Here is a 16364-nt window from a genome sequence, read left to right as displayed (position 1 = left end):
AGTGCACAAGAAGCTAGACTTGAACAGCAACAGGACACTCCTGATTCTACCCAGATACAGTTAAATCCAGTGCCTTGTAATGACTAAATTATATCCAACTCTGGTCTTGTTGTTTATTCGTTCAGTCACTTTCGACTCTTCGTGACTTCATGGACCAGCCCACGCCAGAGCTTTCTGTTGGCTGTCGCCACCCCTAGCTCCCCCAAGGTCGAGTCTGTCACCTCCAGAATATCATCCACTCTGATTTAAGAACTCTGGTCTTAAACTGGCAGATATATCTAATGTTGGCTCAAGCACCACAAAACCAGGTAATTGGAAGCTATGGCCTGCCCCGTGTTCAGTAATGATGTTGTGCAATATCAAAAATTGTCCATGTTGCAAATCGCTTATGACACAAACTCTGCACCCACACTTTTCCATGGTCTTTCAGGCCCAAATCCAGATCTGGATGGACGGAGTACCTTGGCAGAATTGGAGAATATACTGACTAAGGGGAACTGGGCTGCTGAATACACACACACACACACACACACGTGTGTGTGTGTATTTAGTTACCAATACTTTAATATATCTAAGCTAAAATGAATTAAAAATAAAATATACCTTTCAGCCTCCTAACATCTCAATTTCAGTGTATACTCATTGGGCAATATACAACTGTATCTTTCAATTAGTGCAAATTATGATGTACAAGTGGGAACTAGGGCTCAAACTATGTGTGAGAGGAGAATCCAGCTGAAGTTACATTTGGGCAAGTACAGTTGTGTAAGCGGCTGTACATAACTCCTGTCCAACCCATTGTGTGACCTGTTGTGCAATCGCTTGCACATTCCATTTGCACAGCCCATTGTGCGACCTGTTGCACAAGCATAATGTGCAATAGAAAGATTTGGAGGAGTCCCACTAGTGCTATTTATATTTTGCAGAATGCCACCATTGTTGCATCTTCTAAAACGTAACTTTATTAGTCTACGAAGCTATTAAAGATAACAGTTCTTGCTGTGGGAGATGGGTTCAGAGCTATTCAACCCTGGTTTCCAGATGTTTTGGAATCTGAATGTCTAGATTGCACACAGATTCCAGGCATTCGAAGAGCAACCTGTTAAAAATGTCAAGATCACTGACAGCAGAGAACATTGAACATTGAACCCTTTAATTCCATTAGAAACCATTGTATCCTTGTCGTTGGTGTTTATTTTGAGCTGAAAGACCCTTAGGTTGCTCTGATTGCCAATGTGTGATGCATTCCAGAGCTCTGCAGCTCCTAGATACTCTTTCCTCCTGCAGCATCTGTCTGCAGAACAGAACAAGCCATTGCATTGCTACTGCGCCCTACATAGCATTTACCTGTTGCCAGTTTCCATCCTTGATCTTTGTTCAATGTGGCTTCATATACTGTACCAAATGTTTGGGGAGAGGAAGTACAAGTAGGCTGTGATTCCTTTTACCAATCTTGTTTAGACATTCAAGACTAAGCCTACACATCTTTCTCCACAGAGGCTGGGAGAGGTATCTGGACTTAGGATTGGACTTTGAAATAGCTGGTGAAGAATAGATAGGCCTTACTTAAATGGTTGCATGGGAGGCACTTCGTGGCTTCTTTCCATGCATTTTGGTAACACCTAAGTGGAAGGACCACCAGGGCATAATGAATGAGATGCTGCTCCCATGTACCCTGCTTACCCTTAAGTGGCAGGAAAGCACATGATCATCCTTGCTTGCCTGGTTCCACAAATAAACAACTAGGGTGCATGGAATGGATTCTAGTTATTGCAAGCTCCAAAAGTCTGTCAAAGTGAAAGCCTCTCTCTTTCGTGCCTCTGGGCCTTGGCAACTGAGATGTGCAGGGCCACAGGGAGTTAATCTCTTGACATCCCCGGACAGCCACATATTTCCTTCCACCACCACCACCACCACCACCACCACCTAGCACATAAACTGCTGCTTGAAATCAGCCAGGCACACAGCTCAAGACTACAGAGCAAGGAGTATTATGCCTCAACTTCCAGTCTTTGGAAAAAGAAAACAGGGTGAGCAATGATAAGCAAGAAACAAGAGGTGTAAGCTTAGTTTTTATCTTTATTATCCCAGTAATGATGGGCAGGGAGAAAAAAAGCCCAAGATGGATAGGCAAACATGAAAGCCAGTCTAGACACCTGAGCATTAATGTGCCAAGGAAAAGGTTGGAAGAGCATTTTCACCATCAGTGGCAAAATATCTAAGGAAAAAAGAGTAGCCCAAAGGTATTTATTCATCTGTAACCATCAAACCTGTATCTTTGGGCACAGATTGCTAAATCTCTGTTACTCCTTCGGTGGGGGGCTATTTATTTTCTTGCATTGCTTTTTGTCTTCTTTTCAACCTATCTGTTTAGCTACAATATTTCTCCTGTCTGTCTACCTTTCCTCTTTATTCCTGTTTTTTCATTCTTCATTTCTCCATTATTTACTCTTTAAAATGTTGTATTAATCTATGAATATATTAATGAATCTTTTTAAAAATAATCTGGTGCTATTTCTCACCAGAATTATATTAAGAATGACATTGATAGTTGTGGGGGGAGGGACGAGGTATATAAACAGCACTCAAACAAGCTAACTTGTGTATCTATCAATAGAGTATAAGCAAGAGCCCTGATCCAACAAAAATGTATTACATTTAATCCCACTGAAATTAATGAACCTTAAGTTCAGACAGTTAACTTCATCCATAGCTTTCAGTAGGACTAACTTATCTCTCAAGCTGAAGCATTAGAATTTAAATTGATACAGTCCTGATAAGTGGATCAAATCATTCAACAGTCTAAATATATTCATTAATATCAAACCGCTGGGTTAGATTCAGAGTTAGTCATACTTAGAATAGACACATTGAAATAAATGAAACTTCTGTTAGTCATGATTAACTTAAGTTCAATTGATATTAACGTCCTATTGATTTCAGTGTGTTTACACTAACCTGGATCCAGCACACTGCATATTAGGAAAGGCTATTTAAAACCTCTTATTAGTGTTAAGATCAGACTTGTGTGTGTGTGTGTGTGTGTGTGTGTGTGTGTGTGTGTGTGAGAGAGAGAGAGAGAGAGAGAGAGAGAGAGAGAGAGAGAGAACAACTTCCTACTAAGAACATAAGAAGAGCCATGCTGGATCAGACCAAGGGTCCTTCTAGTCCAGCACTCTGTTCACACATGGGGCAACCAGCTGTCGACCAGAATCCACAAGCAGGACATGGGTGCTACAGCACTTTCCCACCCATGTTCCCCAGCAACTGGTGTATATAGGCTTACTGCCTCTAATCCTGGAGGTAGCACATAGCCATCAGGACTAGTAGCCGTTGATAGCCTTCTCCTCCAGGAATTTATCCAACCCATTTTTAAAGCCACCCAAATTGGTTTCCATCACTACATCTTGTGGTAGTGAATTCTATAATTTATGCGCTGCGTGAAGAAGTACTTCCATATATCTGTCCTGAATCTCACACCAATCAGTTTCATGGGATGACCCCGGTTTCTAGTATTAAGAGAGAGGGAGAAAAAAAATCTTTGGAATCTATTGATCCCAGGGTGCTTCCAGATGGAGGACTCCTAATGCTAACAATTGTGCAGCTATTCTGACTTTTACTGTTTAATATGTGTGTGTGTGTGTGTGTGTGTGTGTGTGTGTGTTTGTTTGTGTATGTGCGTAAAAGAAAAAAGAAGGGAAAAGGGAAAACACAGGAGGGTTACAAATGGAAGATGGCATTGTCTGGACTTCGTAAAATCCATTCCTTCTGCATTTTGTGGATTATTAGGTGCCTTTCATTCTGTTGTCTACTCATTGGTGGAATAATTTCCCCCGAACTTCTCAAATTTGTGCAAATTTGCATTTGTGTAAATTTGCATTTGCAAAAATGTATGAACCCCCACCCCCAATGTGCAAATCCCTTCCTATGTACATTTAATGCTTTAGTCTATGGGACAAATTTGGGGGCTTTTTTTTAAAAAAAGTTTTACATATTTTTCTATGATTAAATTTGTGAAAATTCCAGAAAGTTAAAAAAAATGAATGCTTAAACAATAACAGCAAGAAGAAGCAACAACAACAGGCATATGAAATATTTTGGCAATTTGAAATCTAAAAAAAAAATTATTTATTTTAAAATTATTTTTTCCTATCAATTTATACAATTTTTGCCTAATGTTTTTACTTATAGACATGAAACATTTATATTTTATATTTATATTACATATCATATAGAATGATATGAAAAGAGGAGGAGCAGAGAGGGAGGGAGAGAATCTACTATTCGTATCATGTTGGAAAACTGAAAGAAATTCTAATACATGGTTAATAACAAAGAAAGAGAGAAAGACAGCAAAAAGAGAGAGAATCTATTACACTATTCATAACTATGCTTCTCCCCCAAGAATCGAAATGTTAGTGAAAAGCTTTATACTGTGAAGAACACAATGTCTTGGATGGTTGTGTCTGGCGGCATTGATGCACAATAGCTTTAGATCAAGAGTAGGCAGTGGTCTGGGCCATGTGTGGCCCCCTTGGACTTTTTGGTGCCTCCTACTTCCTTTGCTGTTGCTTCATTTAGTGGCATGGTGACAGTGGCAGAGTGAGACATTGGGAATATTAAAATAGCCCCTTTGTGCCAAATATCACCAGCAAATTGTGTCTTCCCCCCTTTAAAATAGGGTTTTTTTTTGAAGCTTTCCCTCCCTGTGGTTGTATCACCAATTTTGTAGGCCTACAACAGCTGGAATGTGCCCACTCCTTTAGATTTTCTTTGCTTTAGATTTCCTGCATATGTAATAAGGCATTTGGAAATTATTATCTATTAAAAAGTTCAGCATTCCTCTTTTTGAGAAAAACAGTTGATCTCACCGTTAGGGCCAAAGTATATGTGATGTTAAATGTATCTATGAGCACTTTTTTTTTTTTACTTTATACAAATTGTATTAGGGAGTTTTTTTTAAAAAAAATGGTATCAGAAGAGATATGGAGGGACATTTTAACCCTTTCAACTCCTGCTGTTGTCCTAAAGAAGACCCTTCTTCCGAAGCTGGTGTTTGCATCAGAGGGACACCCACCATTGGTGCCAATGGGGAATTTCCTCCCAAGGAAATACCGGGTTCAGAGGAAATATTTTCTTTAGCACCACAGCAGGAAAGGTAAGATTTAAATCACCCTCCATGGCTGCTCTGATCCCATTAGCTACCAGTCTCTCCAAGCTGATGCAATTTGCATTTTGAAAAGAAAGCTGCATGTTAAATGCAAAGAAACACTGAACTTATAGTTTGCTCAAAGCCCTATTCAGGCTAAGCTAAAAGCCCTATTCAGACATTCTGCTGAATGTGTGAGGGCTGAAACTGGGGAGGGAGGCAGGAGCATGCAACCAACCTCGTAGTACTGCCAACTCTTCAATCCTTCACCCATTCAAAGCAAAGGCGTTGAAGCAAATTCAGCTGAATTGTTCTCATTTTAAAACTGTTATGCTCCAGAAGGTCCCTGTGGGTCCATATATTGTCTGGCGTGCAAATGGGAAATGCTAGGGGCAGTATTGTTTTGATGGGGGAATTTCTATCCTAAGTCTTAATGATAAATAATGATAAATAACTTGTGCTATATCTTCAGCATTATAGAGAGAAAACTACCACAAGCCCCTAGGAAAATCTCCATGAAAAGATGTCTAATGTAACCATCATTCTGGATTTTCTGCTTCTGGGATTTTCTGAGCAACGAGAGTTTCAGATTTTACAGTTCGTGGTCTTCTTAGCAATTTACTTGACTATCCTTGTTGGAAATCTTCTCATCATAATTTTGGTAGCTCTTAACACCCACCTTCAGACCCCAATGTATTTCTTCCTTATCCATTTGTCAATTGTTGACCTTGGCTCCACCTCTGTCATTATTCCCAAATCAATGGCCAATGCCCTCATGAACACAACACGGATTTCATATTATGAGTGCGTTGCACAGATATTTTTCTTTGTTTTTTTCCTGTCATCAGATTTGTTCCTTCTCACTGTCATGGCGTATGATAGATATGTTGCCATCTGCCACCCACTGCACTATGTATCTTTGATGAAGTGGGGAAGCTGCATCCAAATGACAGGTGGAGCCTGGATGGCAGGTTTGCTGAATGCTCTTCTGCATACTGGCACCATTTTCTCACTGCCCTTCTGCTCCAATGCCATCAACCAGTTCTTCTGTGAAATCCCACATCTAATCAAGCTCTCCTGCTCTGATTCCTACCGCAAGGAAATGTGGACTCTTCTCTTTAGTTCAATATGTGGTCTCGTCTGCTTTGTGCTCATTGTCATATCCTACGTGCAGATCTTCACCATGGTGTTGAGAATGCCCTCCATGGCAAAAAGGCAAAAGGCCTTCTCCACGTGCATCCCCCATCTCACTGTTGTCTCCCTATTACTTGGTACTGTTCTCTTTACTTATCTCATGCCATCTTCCATCTCTTCGTACAATTTGGACAAGGTGTTTGCTGCCTTATATTCTCTATTGCCTCCAGTAATGAACCCAATAATCTACAGCATGCGGAATAAGGACGTCAAAGCTGCCTTGTGGAAGCTGTTTTATGAGCAGCTTCCAACTAAGAAGACAATGGCCTAATCCACACCCAGCAGGATATTGCACTATGAAAGCAGAATATAAAAGGCAAGGGCCACACTACTGCTTTATAATGGTATTGAAGTGCACTGCAAGATTTATACTACTACTTTAAAGTGGTACTGAAGTGCACTGAGAACTGTTGGGGCCTGTTGACACATACCATATACGGCTTTCATAGTGCAATATCCTGCTTGGTGTAGATTAGACCAATGTCTCATGTTGAGCTATAATTCTACGACTGACTTATACATCGTTAAAAATTCTATCAACGCCATCTTAATCACGAGTTCAATTACTGTTTTTAAAGCTCAATTGAAAACTTTTATTTTTTTCTACAGCTTTTTGAACTTGACTTTGTTCTTACTTTAACACTTTTATTTTTATTGTCCCTTGTGCCTGTTTGGTGTGTTCTTTTCCCTCTCTTATTGTTTTCTTATGATTTTATTAGAATGAAATCCTATGTGGCAGGGTGTTGTTGTTTTATTCTTTTACTATGTACAGCACCATGTACATTGATGGTGCTATATAAATAAATAATTAATAATAATAATATTAATAATATCTCTGTTTTAGCCGCCTTTCACTAGGGTACCTTTTAGAATGTATTGATGTCAACTCTCAAATTATTATTAAAGACAAGTAAAAAGTGTATTTAAAAAGTATGTCTGCCTTTGTGTAGGTTTTTTTTACTTAATCACTAAAAGTATATTGTGTTGCATTACATGAAGTAATACTTTTACATTGGAGAACATTTTTTTAAACTTTGATGCAAGTTTTGACTAAATCGATTGAGTATTGAAGCCTTAAATTTTACTTCAACTTTCTGTGCTTTAGAACAGTTAAAAGAGCAACAGCATCCTTAATAGAGTTGCTATCCATGTAGGAGAGCATTCTGCGATTCCCAGGTATCAGAAACATAGGGAGCTGCTTTCTAGCCACCATGCTGAGTAGCAAACATGAAAGGAAGAAAGCCCAGGTTTGAAAATGCAAATACTGCAATGCTACAAGTGTGAAGAGATCTATTGTGTGTTGCATTGGATTATGACCTCATTGGTTACTTTTGGCCTCATTATGACCTCATCAGCATCTTTGGGCTTTTGCTGAAGTAAAGGGATGAACTGTTTCCACCATAAATAAGAGTTCTCAAACTTCATAGCTATCACCGTCATATCCTGCTTCTGATTTTCGCAAAGGTGCCATGTTTTCCTGTTCTGGCAAAGAATACCAGATTAGATTGACCATTGCTCTCATCTTGTAAAACAAACTACGGTCATATTGCTTTCAGGTAATTAATACTTTCAGGAAACATAGGTGTTTCTTCAGAATATGTAAGTTGAGCACCCTGGGCATTCCTTAAGCTTCTGACTTGGTCAACGTCTAGATTTTCATCTACCCTGTTGCCATATTATGTCATATTTGGGACCAGGATACCTAGCAGACTGCCTTCCCTTATACACACCCAGGCAACCTTTAACATGGGCAGAGGAGGAGGTTTTGCTGGTTGTTCCAAAATGGATAGAATGTCACCATGAAGTACCCAGATGGTGGGCCTTCTCTTTCCCACAATTTGGAAAATTGTCCATTGTGTAGTTCAGGATGTAGAAAATGTGGCATCTTTTAAAGGCCTCCTGAAGACACACTTGATCACCCAGGCTTTCTCTGGGCCATAAGTAATTAAAATTATTTAGGCCACTTGATTTTACTGCTCCATTTTACTGTTTATTGTAGTTAGAAGTGTTTCAATGCTGTGTGTTAATACTGTGTTTTAATATTTTATTTTAATATTGTGAACCGTTGAGAGATTCTATTATATTCAGCAGTATATAAATGTTACAAATAAATAAATAACTAAATAAATGTTATGCCATATTATCCTATCCTGAAAAGCATTTTCTTTAGAAAGTACGGTATTTTAATATGTATGAAATTTATTTTATTTTATGAAATAACTTTTGATGTCCCTGTTGCCTTTGAGGCAAGTACCCATCCACTCCACATAGTTATTTTGCGCCTAAAGTTGGCTCACAAAGTATACCACAGATCATACTTACTTAGATAGTTAGAACACGTTAAATAGAGTCTTGTAAAATAAATTAAAATGCTCTGAAAAAAGTATGTTGGAAAGTTTCACATCTGGGGCTTTGCTACAGGGTTGTCTAGAACTTACAGGGAAGTAATCCCTAGAAACCATTACACTAGGTGCCCTTTTGCTCATAACTCCCCTCCCTCGTACCCTCCCTTTTTTATTGCTGCTTGAAATTAACAAGATGCACACAAAGCTTATACCTGCACTGTAACAAGTTTGCTTGATTCAATTCTCAAAGAAAAAGGAACCTAAAAACATTTCAATAAAGTAAGCAAGGACATTCTGCTTGCTGTTCGGAGTGACAGATGAATGAATGAGTGGATGAATCAACCATCTGAGAACACGTTATTTGCCAAACTAGGGTTTGGAGGAAAATTCCCAACATCAACCAGAAACACACCGTGGGGAAAGAGAGTAAGATTTTAAACTGTTGTTATGAAATATTTATCTCCCTTAATCCTTTTCCTCTGTCTCAGTATTTCATCTTTGCCACTTCTTAATTTCTTTCTGTCTCTGTTTCTGTTTTATTTTTCCTAACTCACTCCCTGATCAAGTATAATTTCCTTATCATTCTTCTTTCTCTGCAGTGATATACATCCATCCATTCAACACTACATTTTCATTCCTTTAGAGCACAATTCTTTGCATGTTTAGATAGAAAAAAGTCCTACAACTCTTTGCATTGCTAGTCAAAAACTAGATGAGAATTTCTGATTCAAATCTTATTGCTGCTATGGACATTACCCCTATATTACCTGTTCAAGAAATGTGCACAGAAGCAGGGGAAATATGGCTGGAATAGTTTATTAACATTGCATGTCTACTCAGAAGTAAGTGCCATTGAATTTAATGGAGCTTACTTTGATATACGTGTCCATAAGGATTGAAACCAGAAACAGAGAACTGGCAGTCCTCACAAAGTTTATATATGTCTTTTCTTTAAATATGACCCATGACTTATTGTACTGATCTTTTAAAGACTATTGGGTTGGATCCAGACTTAGTCATGCTTTAAGTAGACTGCTTGAAATCAGTGAGGAACCTCATTGGTTAGGAAGTTAGTTATGATTCAGTTCAGTCCCATTGATTCCAATAGGCAAAATATGACTAAATCTGGATTTAGACCTTGTTTTTTGGCATTTCTATTCCCCACATTCATGTTAAAGGCATATTAAACACATGATATGGTATTTATTTATTTATTTATTTTTTAAAAAAACTCAAAATTTGTATCAACTATTCATATCTATCCTTTTCCCCCTGAAATCACAATGTTAGGTCGTTACTTTAATGCAAATTTTATCAGTTTATTATTTATTTATTTATTTATTTATTACATTTTTATACCGCCCAATAGCCGAAGCTCTCTGGGCGGTTCACAAAAATCAAAACAATAATAAAACAACCAACATGTTAAAAGCACAAATACAAAATACAGTATAAAAAGCACAACCAGGATAAAACCACGCAGCAAAATTGATATAAGATTAAAATACAGAGTTAGAACAGTAAAATTTAAATTTAAGTTAAAATTAAGTGTTAAAATACTGAGATAATAAAAAGGTCTTCAGCTGGTGACGAAAGGAGTACAGTGTAGGCACCAGGCGGACCTCTCTGGGGAGCTCATTCCACAACCGGGGTGCCACAGCAGAGAAAGCCCTCCTCCTAGTAGCCACCTGCCTCACTTCCTTGGCAGGGGCTCACGGAGAAAGGCCCCTGTAGATGATCTTAAGGTCTGGGCAGGTACATATGGGAGGAGGGGTTCCCTCCCGTATCAGTTGGGGAGGTGGGCTAATAATTCATGGGATCAAAGCAGGCATGAAGGGAGTTAAACCCTGTCATTTCTTGCTGCATTACTAAGGTAAATCCCTCTTCTGAAGAAGCTAGTATTCGCTTCAGGGAAGAGGTGCAACTAGGGCTGGTTGTCAGGGCTGATGTCTAGGGTGGCCTGAACCCAAGGGTCACCCACATTCCAATCCAAAGTGCAGCAGGTGATGCAGACAGTTGCAAACAGAGCCTGCCTTAGTAGCTGGGCTGGTATGAGCATGCTGGGGCCCACCAGGGCTGATGATGCTCAAAACAGAATCTTTTCTTATTTTAAAACATTTTAGAGTTAGAGAGCAGTGATCTGACCATGTACGTGATTACAGGTGCTCATTTTATTATTTTTACTTTAAATAGATATTATCCTTTTCTACAATAGATCCATCTTCCCAAGAAAATCTATTTAGGATCAGGGCAAGAGAAGCAGATTCCATTTTATTCCTGTAGTAATGACCGTGCTATGATATGAGTTAAACATGCAAAATGAGTTTAAGGTGCAAAACTGCACATGCTCAGATGTTCCTTGTTCTCAGTGTGCTGGATCTAGAGAAGCTTCCTTTGACAGAGGATCATCTGTCAAAGGAAATTTCTGCAGGTGTCCTTTGTATGCTTGCAGCACCTGGTGAAATCCTCTCTTCATCACAATAGTTAAAGCTGCAGGAGCCTGGCCATCATTTGTATCTGATCAAGAGGGCTGGGCTCCTGCAGATTTAGCTGTGGTGATGAAAAGGGAATTTTAGCAGGTGCTGCATACGCACAAATGACACCTGCAGAAATTCCCTTTTCTATGCAGCTGTAAAAGATACAGGGGCCCTGTCCTCCTTTTCATATGGTCACCCTAGGCAATGGAGCAAGCTTCTGTGGATCTTACCAAGGGACTTACATGTCTCTTCTCTGCATTTGGATTGTGCCACATTGCTATCTCCTGTAATGACCTCTTGTTATGGTGGTTTCCTTTGCAATTTGTTATAGATGCAAAAGAAAACAATTCCTTTTTTTTAGATTTTTTTTAGCTCTATCAGTGCTGTGTCTAGTATTCAGAACTTTGACAAGGCTGGCTGTGGTTTGCTGGGAGATGCAGGACTTCTTTCTGTCCAAACATGCATAAGATTTCACCCTAAGTTTGTGAAGAGTTCAGACTTTCCTTTCCTCCCAGAGGTGTCCCTTCAGAAAACACATGTCCCTTATTCTGTCCTTTAGTTTTAGTCCAGCCTGGCACACAACACAGAGCTCTGGTTCTTTCAGGAACAGACGTCTTCTGCTAACAGTATGTATGCTTCTCTCTGTGTGTCACATTTTTTTTTTGATACTCTCACTCCTCTGTTGTCTTAGTGTTTATTCTCAACATCTTTCACTGCTTCTTCCTTTGTTTCATGAATAATTTCCTTAGCTTCCCCGTTGGTCAGCTCACTCCAGGTTGTCCTTCTCTCTGCCTACCTCCACATCAACCACATCTCCCCCTCCCCTCCCCATTGCCTGGACAACCTGCTCCCTTCCCCAACTTCCTGCTGTATCTATCTGATCATTTCAGCTCCTTTGACAATATTTTCATACATACTAGGCATTAATGGTCTTTCTTCTTCTTTCCCCAACAGTTAAAATATCAATGAAGCCATGCCTAATGTAACCATCATAACAGATTTCCACCTTCTGGGGTTTTCGGAGCAGAAAGAGCTTCAGATTTTGCATGTTCTAGTTTTCACAGCAATGTACCTGGCTATTCTCATGGGGAATTTTCTCATCATCATTCTGGTAGCTCTTAACACCCACCTCCAGACCCCAATGTATTTCTTCCTTGTCAACCTATCAATAGTTGACCTTGGCTCCACCTCCGTCACCATTCCCAGATCAATAGCCAATGCCCTCATGAACACAACATGGATTTCATATTCTGAATGTGTTGCACAAATGCTTTTTTTCCTCTTCTTCATGTCATCAGACATTTTCCTTCTCACTGCCATGGCCTATGACAGATATGTTGCCATCTGCCACCCACTGCACTATACATCTATGATGAAGTGGAGAAGCTGCATCCAAATGGCAGGTGGAGCCTGGATGGCAGGTTTGGTCAATGCTGCTCTGCATACTGGTACAATTTTTTCACTGCCCTTCTGCTCCAATGTCATCAATCAGTTCTTCTGTGAAATCCCACACCTTCTCAAGATCTCCTGTGCTGACCCATACTTCAGTGAAATTTGGGTTCTCCTCTTTAGTATAATACTAGGTCTTCTCTGTTTTATGCTAATTGTTATGTCCTATGTGCAGATCTTTACCACAGTGTTCAGAATTCCCTCCATGGCTAATAGGCAAAAGGCCTTCTCTACTTGCATTCCCCACCTTATTGTTGTCTCCCTGTTACTTGGTACTGGTATCTTTTCCTATGTCATACCAACGTCCAGCTCTTCCTATCATTTAGATGAGGTACTTGCTGTGATATACTCAGTGTTGCCTCCAATGATGAACCCAATCATCTACAGCATGAGGAATAAGGACATCAAAGCTGCCTTATGGAAGCTGTTTTACTGGAAGCATCCAATAAAAAATACAAATCTATAGTTAAAAGAGAACAGAACCATTTGTTAAGACTAAAGTTAGGGTGCTTAACATTTCCATGGATGTTGAAATTTAAGGCAAACTGCTTCACAAGCACAGATAGTATATTATGCTCACTTACAAATCTGTCTCTGTGCAGAAACTTTGGTACGAAGTAGAAGTGTAATGTATTTCTTTGTATTGTCTTGAAAGATGGGCAGACATATTATTGTTGTTGTTATTGTTATTGTTATTAATTTGTTTGCCTTTTTCTTTTGGCTAGGGCCAGAACAAGTCTACAATGTTTACCTAGTATGGTGGTTGTTACCACTAAGAGAACAACGCAAAGCTAGGTTCCTCGTTTTCATATGGGAAAATGGAATCTAAATTGGTATAATCTGATCGGAGATTGTTTGAACATTCTAAAGCCAATCATTGGACCTCTAAAGAAATAGTAACAACAGTTTACAAAGGTTTTTTTTATTATTCTTTTTAATAAAAAGTGGCAATACCTTTGTTTAACACAACATTGTTTTGTCCTGCACCTGTGTTTAGCTATTTTAGGCATAAAAAGGGTTTAATAAATACATGGGTGAAAGTTTCGTGGTTGAAGTGGAATTGGTTGGGAGTAGCAATATTGGCGTTCTCTCTCTCTCTCTCTCTCTCTCTCTCTCTCTCTCTCTCTCTCTCTCTCTCTCTCTCTCTCTCTCTCTCTCTCTCTCCCTTTGGGTTCCTGAAATATTTTGGAGGTATTGCCTTGGTTTATCAGTTTCACCTTGGACTGAGGGAAATGTTCTTGAAAGAGGTTGAGACCCTTCCCAAATTACTTGCTACATGCAGGGTTGGATCCGAGGTCTCCCTCCTGGAAGCTGACTTTGCCTGAATTTGGGATCCCCTTCACCCTGGACTACTGCTTGCTCCCTGGACTATATCTCACCCCATGGACTATAGCTCACCCCATCCTGCATGTACCAATTTCAGGGGCCTGAAGAGACTGCTGTTGGTAGAAGGGTTACAAACATCCACGTCCACCTTTGCAGTTGCACCTACATAAATGTGGCTCCAACACAGATCAATTCTGACACACCCATACGAGGCACACTCCTTCCCAACATAGCAGAAATGGTCATGAATTTCCTGGCAGAAATCCCATAGAATAGCAACTCTCCCAGTCACTTGCTACCAGTGCACCTGATGAATTTTCTGCCCTACACATCAAAGTGCTTTTCCAAAATGCCACCTCTACTAATAAATATCCAGGTGTTAATTCAACAGATGCATCTTAAAAATGGCCACAAGGAGTGATGGAAAAGCAAGAGCTGACTCTTAGAGACAGCGGGAGATAGCAAGGAGGCATAGGGAGGCACTCTGAATGGATGCAGTGGGAATTTCTCACCAGAAATAAATTTTGGATCAGTCCTACTGACAGTTATACCAATGGGAGATTGTCACCTTTGAGAACCTTTATTCATACATTTTTTATAACAGCTATTACTAGTATAGGGGCCACAAGCTTAACACTGCACTGCACACACATGCACATGAACAAACATAGCACTGGGGTGAATCCAAGGTTCAAGAGAATGTCATCATCCTTTGCTTGTATCAATAACCAATTTGGGATAGCCTAAAACTTATGCCGTAGCTAGACCTAAGGTTTATCCCAGGATCATCCCAGGTTTGTACCTGCCTGAGCGCTGGATGCCCTGTGTGGCACTTAGATGAACAGGTCTGACCCCAGGACAATCCTGGGGTAAACCTTAAGTCTAGCTACGGCCTCAGTTTGGGATGCACACCTCTAGTTCCTCATTAATTCATACATATATTGACTCTTACTGGCATTGGGTTGCACACTAGGGCTGTGCAGAGCGGCTCTGCTCCACTTCAAAATTTGAAGTGAAGTTCCATTTAAGGGCTGTCACATACAAAATTTTGAAGCGGCTCTGTCACTCCACTTTGTCGAAGATTCAATGAAGCCTCGCTCCATTTTCAAATAACCACTCCATTATAGTCAATGGGAATTAATAAAAATGCTTACAGTTCTGTCATTTTTAAAACAAAGAGATGAAACTTGGCACCATGAAAGCCATGCAAAGTCTGAATCAGATCTGTTCAACCATTGATTTTTAGGATTTTTTTTTTTAAAAATTGAGGTTTTAAAATTACCTTTTTAAAAAAAGAAGTCATTTTTAAGGATAAAAAGATGGAACTGGGCACATGATAGCTCATAAGTAGGGCTTTAGCCATGCCAAGTTTGAAGCAGATCCATTCGTCTGTTGATTTTTAGGATTTTTTTTTAAAAAAATGAGGTTCTAAAATTATTTTTTAAAGAAAACACTGGACCCATACCCTTCAACTGAGGTTGTTAAACCTCATCTTTAAGGTCTTGTACCTTGAGCAGTTTCAGCCATTGCCATTAAGGGGATCTCCAGTTTTTAGCTAAGAAGTGCTGGGCAGCCTGGGCACCTTTGGTGTCACAGATTTGGTGGGCAGGCAGGCAGGTTCTTTTAAAAAAATATTATTATTGTTATTATTATTGGCTGTGCTGCTTACAATATCATCTAAATATATCAAAACCCTGACATGTCCTTCAGGCTTATTTCACACAAAATGAAAACAAAGTATCTGTTCCATTTCAGACAAACGGCAAGAGATCACATATTTGAAAGTGTCTCTTTGAATATAATTTAGGGCTGAGTCCAAATGCTCCACATTTCAGTGACAGTGTGGTGGGTTTTGAATGAGGAGGGCTAAAACTCACTAGCCCTCACCCAGTGCCAAGCTTCTGCTGACTGTCACATTTAATTCTCTATAATACCCTAAGGACAACACTAGGTCATGACCTAAAATGGTGGCAACCTATGGGCCACATTTTTTTCTCTAGACTTTCCCTGAGCATTATGGGGAATTAAATTAAAGCTAGCAATCAGCAATGCTGGCCAAGGGCAGTGTCAGTGCTTCATACCTCTCCCCTCAACATTTCCCCCTCCCCTACTAAAAAAGCAAAAGAGAGAAAATGATTTTGACACCCTTTTTCTGCAGACCCCCTAAATCCAAGAAACATTTTTGAAAGTTCAGCCATATACCTTAATATAACATCTACACCCACACCCACCCATACAAATCATGGTTAATATGAAATTGCCTCACTGTTATCTAGTTTCTATGTTTTTGGATGGAGGAACAATCCTGCCTGGCCCACCTATAGTAGCCTTAATTGTTTCAGGCTAAAAACCGGTTGTCCACCTCATCTGCTTGTTAAAACCAAGGCCAGATCTACACCAAGCAGGATATGGCACTTTGAAAAC

General features: G+C 39.6%; 2 protein-coding genes across 2 annotated transcripts; both read left to right on the top strand.

The window, feature by feature from the left end:
* Positions 1 to 5672: 5672 nt before the first annotated feature.
* On the top strand, positions 5673 to 6614 carry LOC134405475 (olfactory receptor 14A16-like). Its single transcript, XM_063136719.1, has one exon. It carries the CDS (start codon positions 5673 to 5675, stop codon positions 6612 to 6614), a length of 942 nt encoding a protein of 313 aa, XP_062992789.1.
* A 5524-nt stretch (positions 6615 to 12138) lies between these two features.
* On the top strand, positions 12139 to 13080 carry LOC134405474 (olfactory receptor 14A16-like). The gene has a single exon (XM_063136718.1). It carries the CDS (start codon positions 12139 to 12141, stop codon positions 13078 to 13080), a length of 942 nt encoding a protein of 313 aa, XP_062992788.1.
* Positions 13081 to 16364: the final 3284 nt, after the last annotated feature.

The sequence above is a fragment of the Elgaria multicarinata genome, chromosome 11 (genome assembly GCF_023053635.1).
Source record: "Elgaria multicarinata webbii isolate HBS135686 ecotype San Diego chromosome 11, rElgMul1.1.pri, whole genome shotgun sequence".
Lineage (NCBI taxonomy): Eukaryota > Metazoa > Chordata > Lepidosauria > Squamata > Anguidae > Elgaria > Elgaria multicarinata.
The sequence above is the reverse complement of the archived record's forward strand: the minus strand, read 5'-3'. Positions and strand labels throughout refer to the sequence as shown.

Coding starts and splice junctions, on each gene's coding strand:
- LOC134405475 (XM_063136719.1), top strand. CDS start 5,673: ATGTCTAATGTAACCATCATTCTGGATTTTCTGCTTCTGGGATTTTCT.
- LOC134405474 (XM_063136718.1), top strand. CDS start 12,139: ATGCCTAATGTAACCATCATAACAGATTTCCACCTTCTGGGGTTTTCG.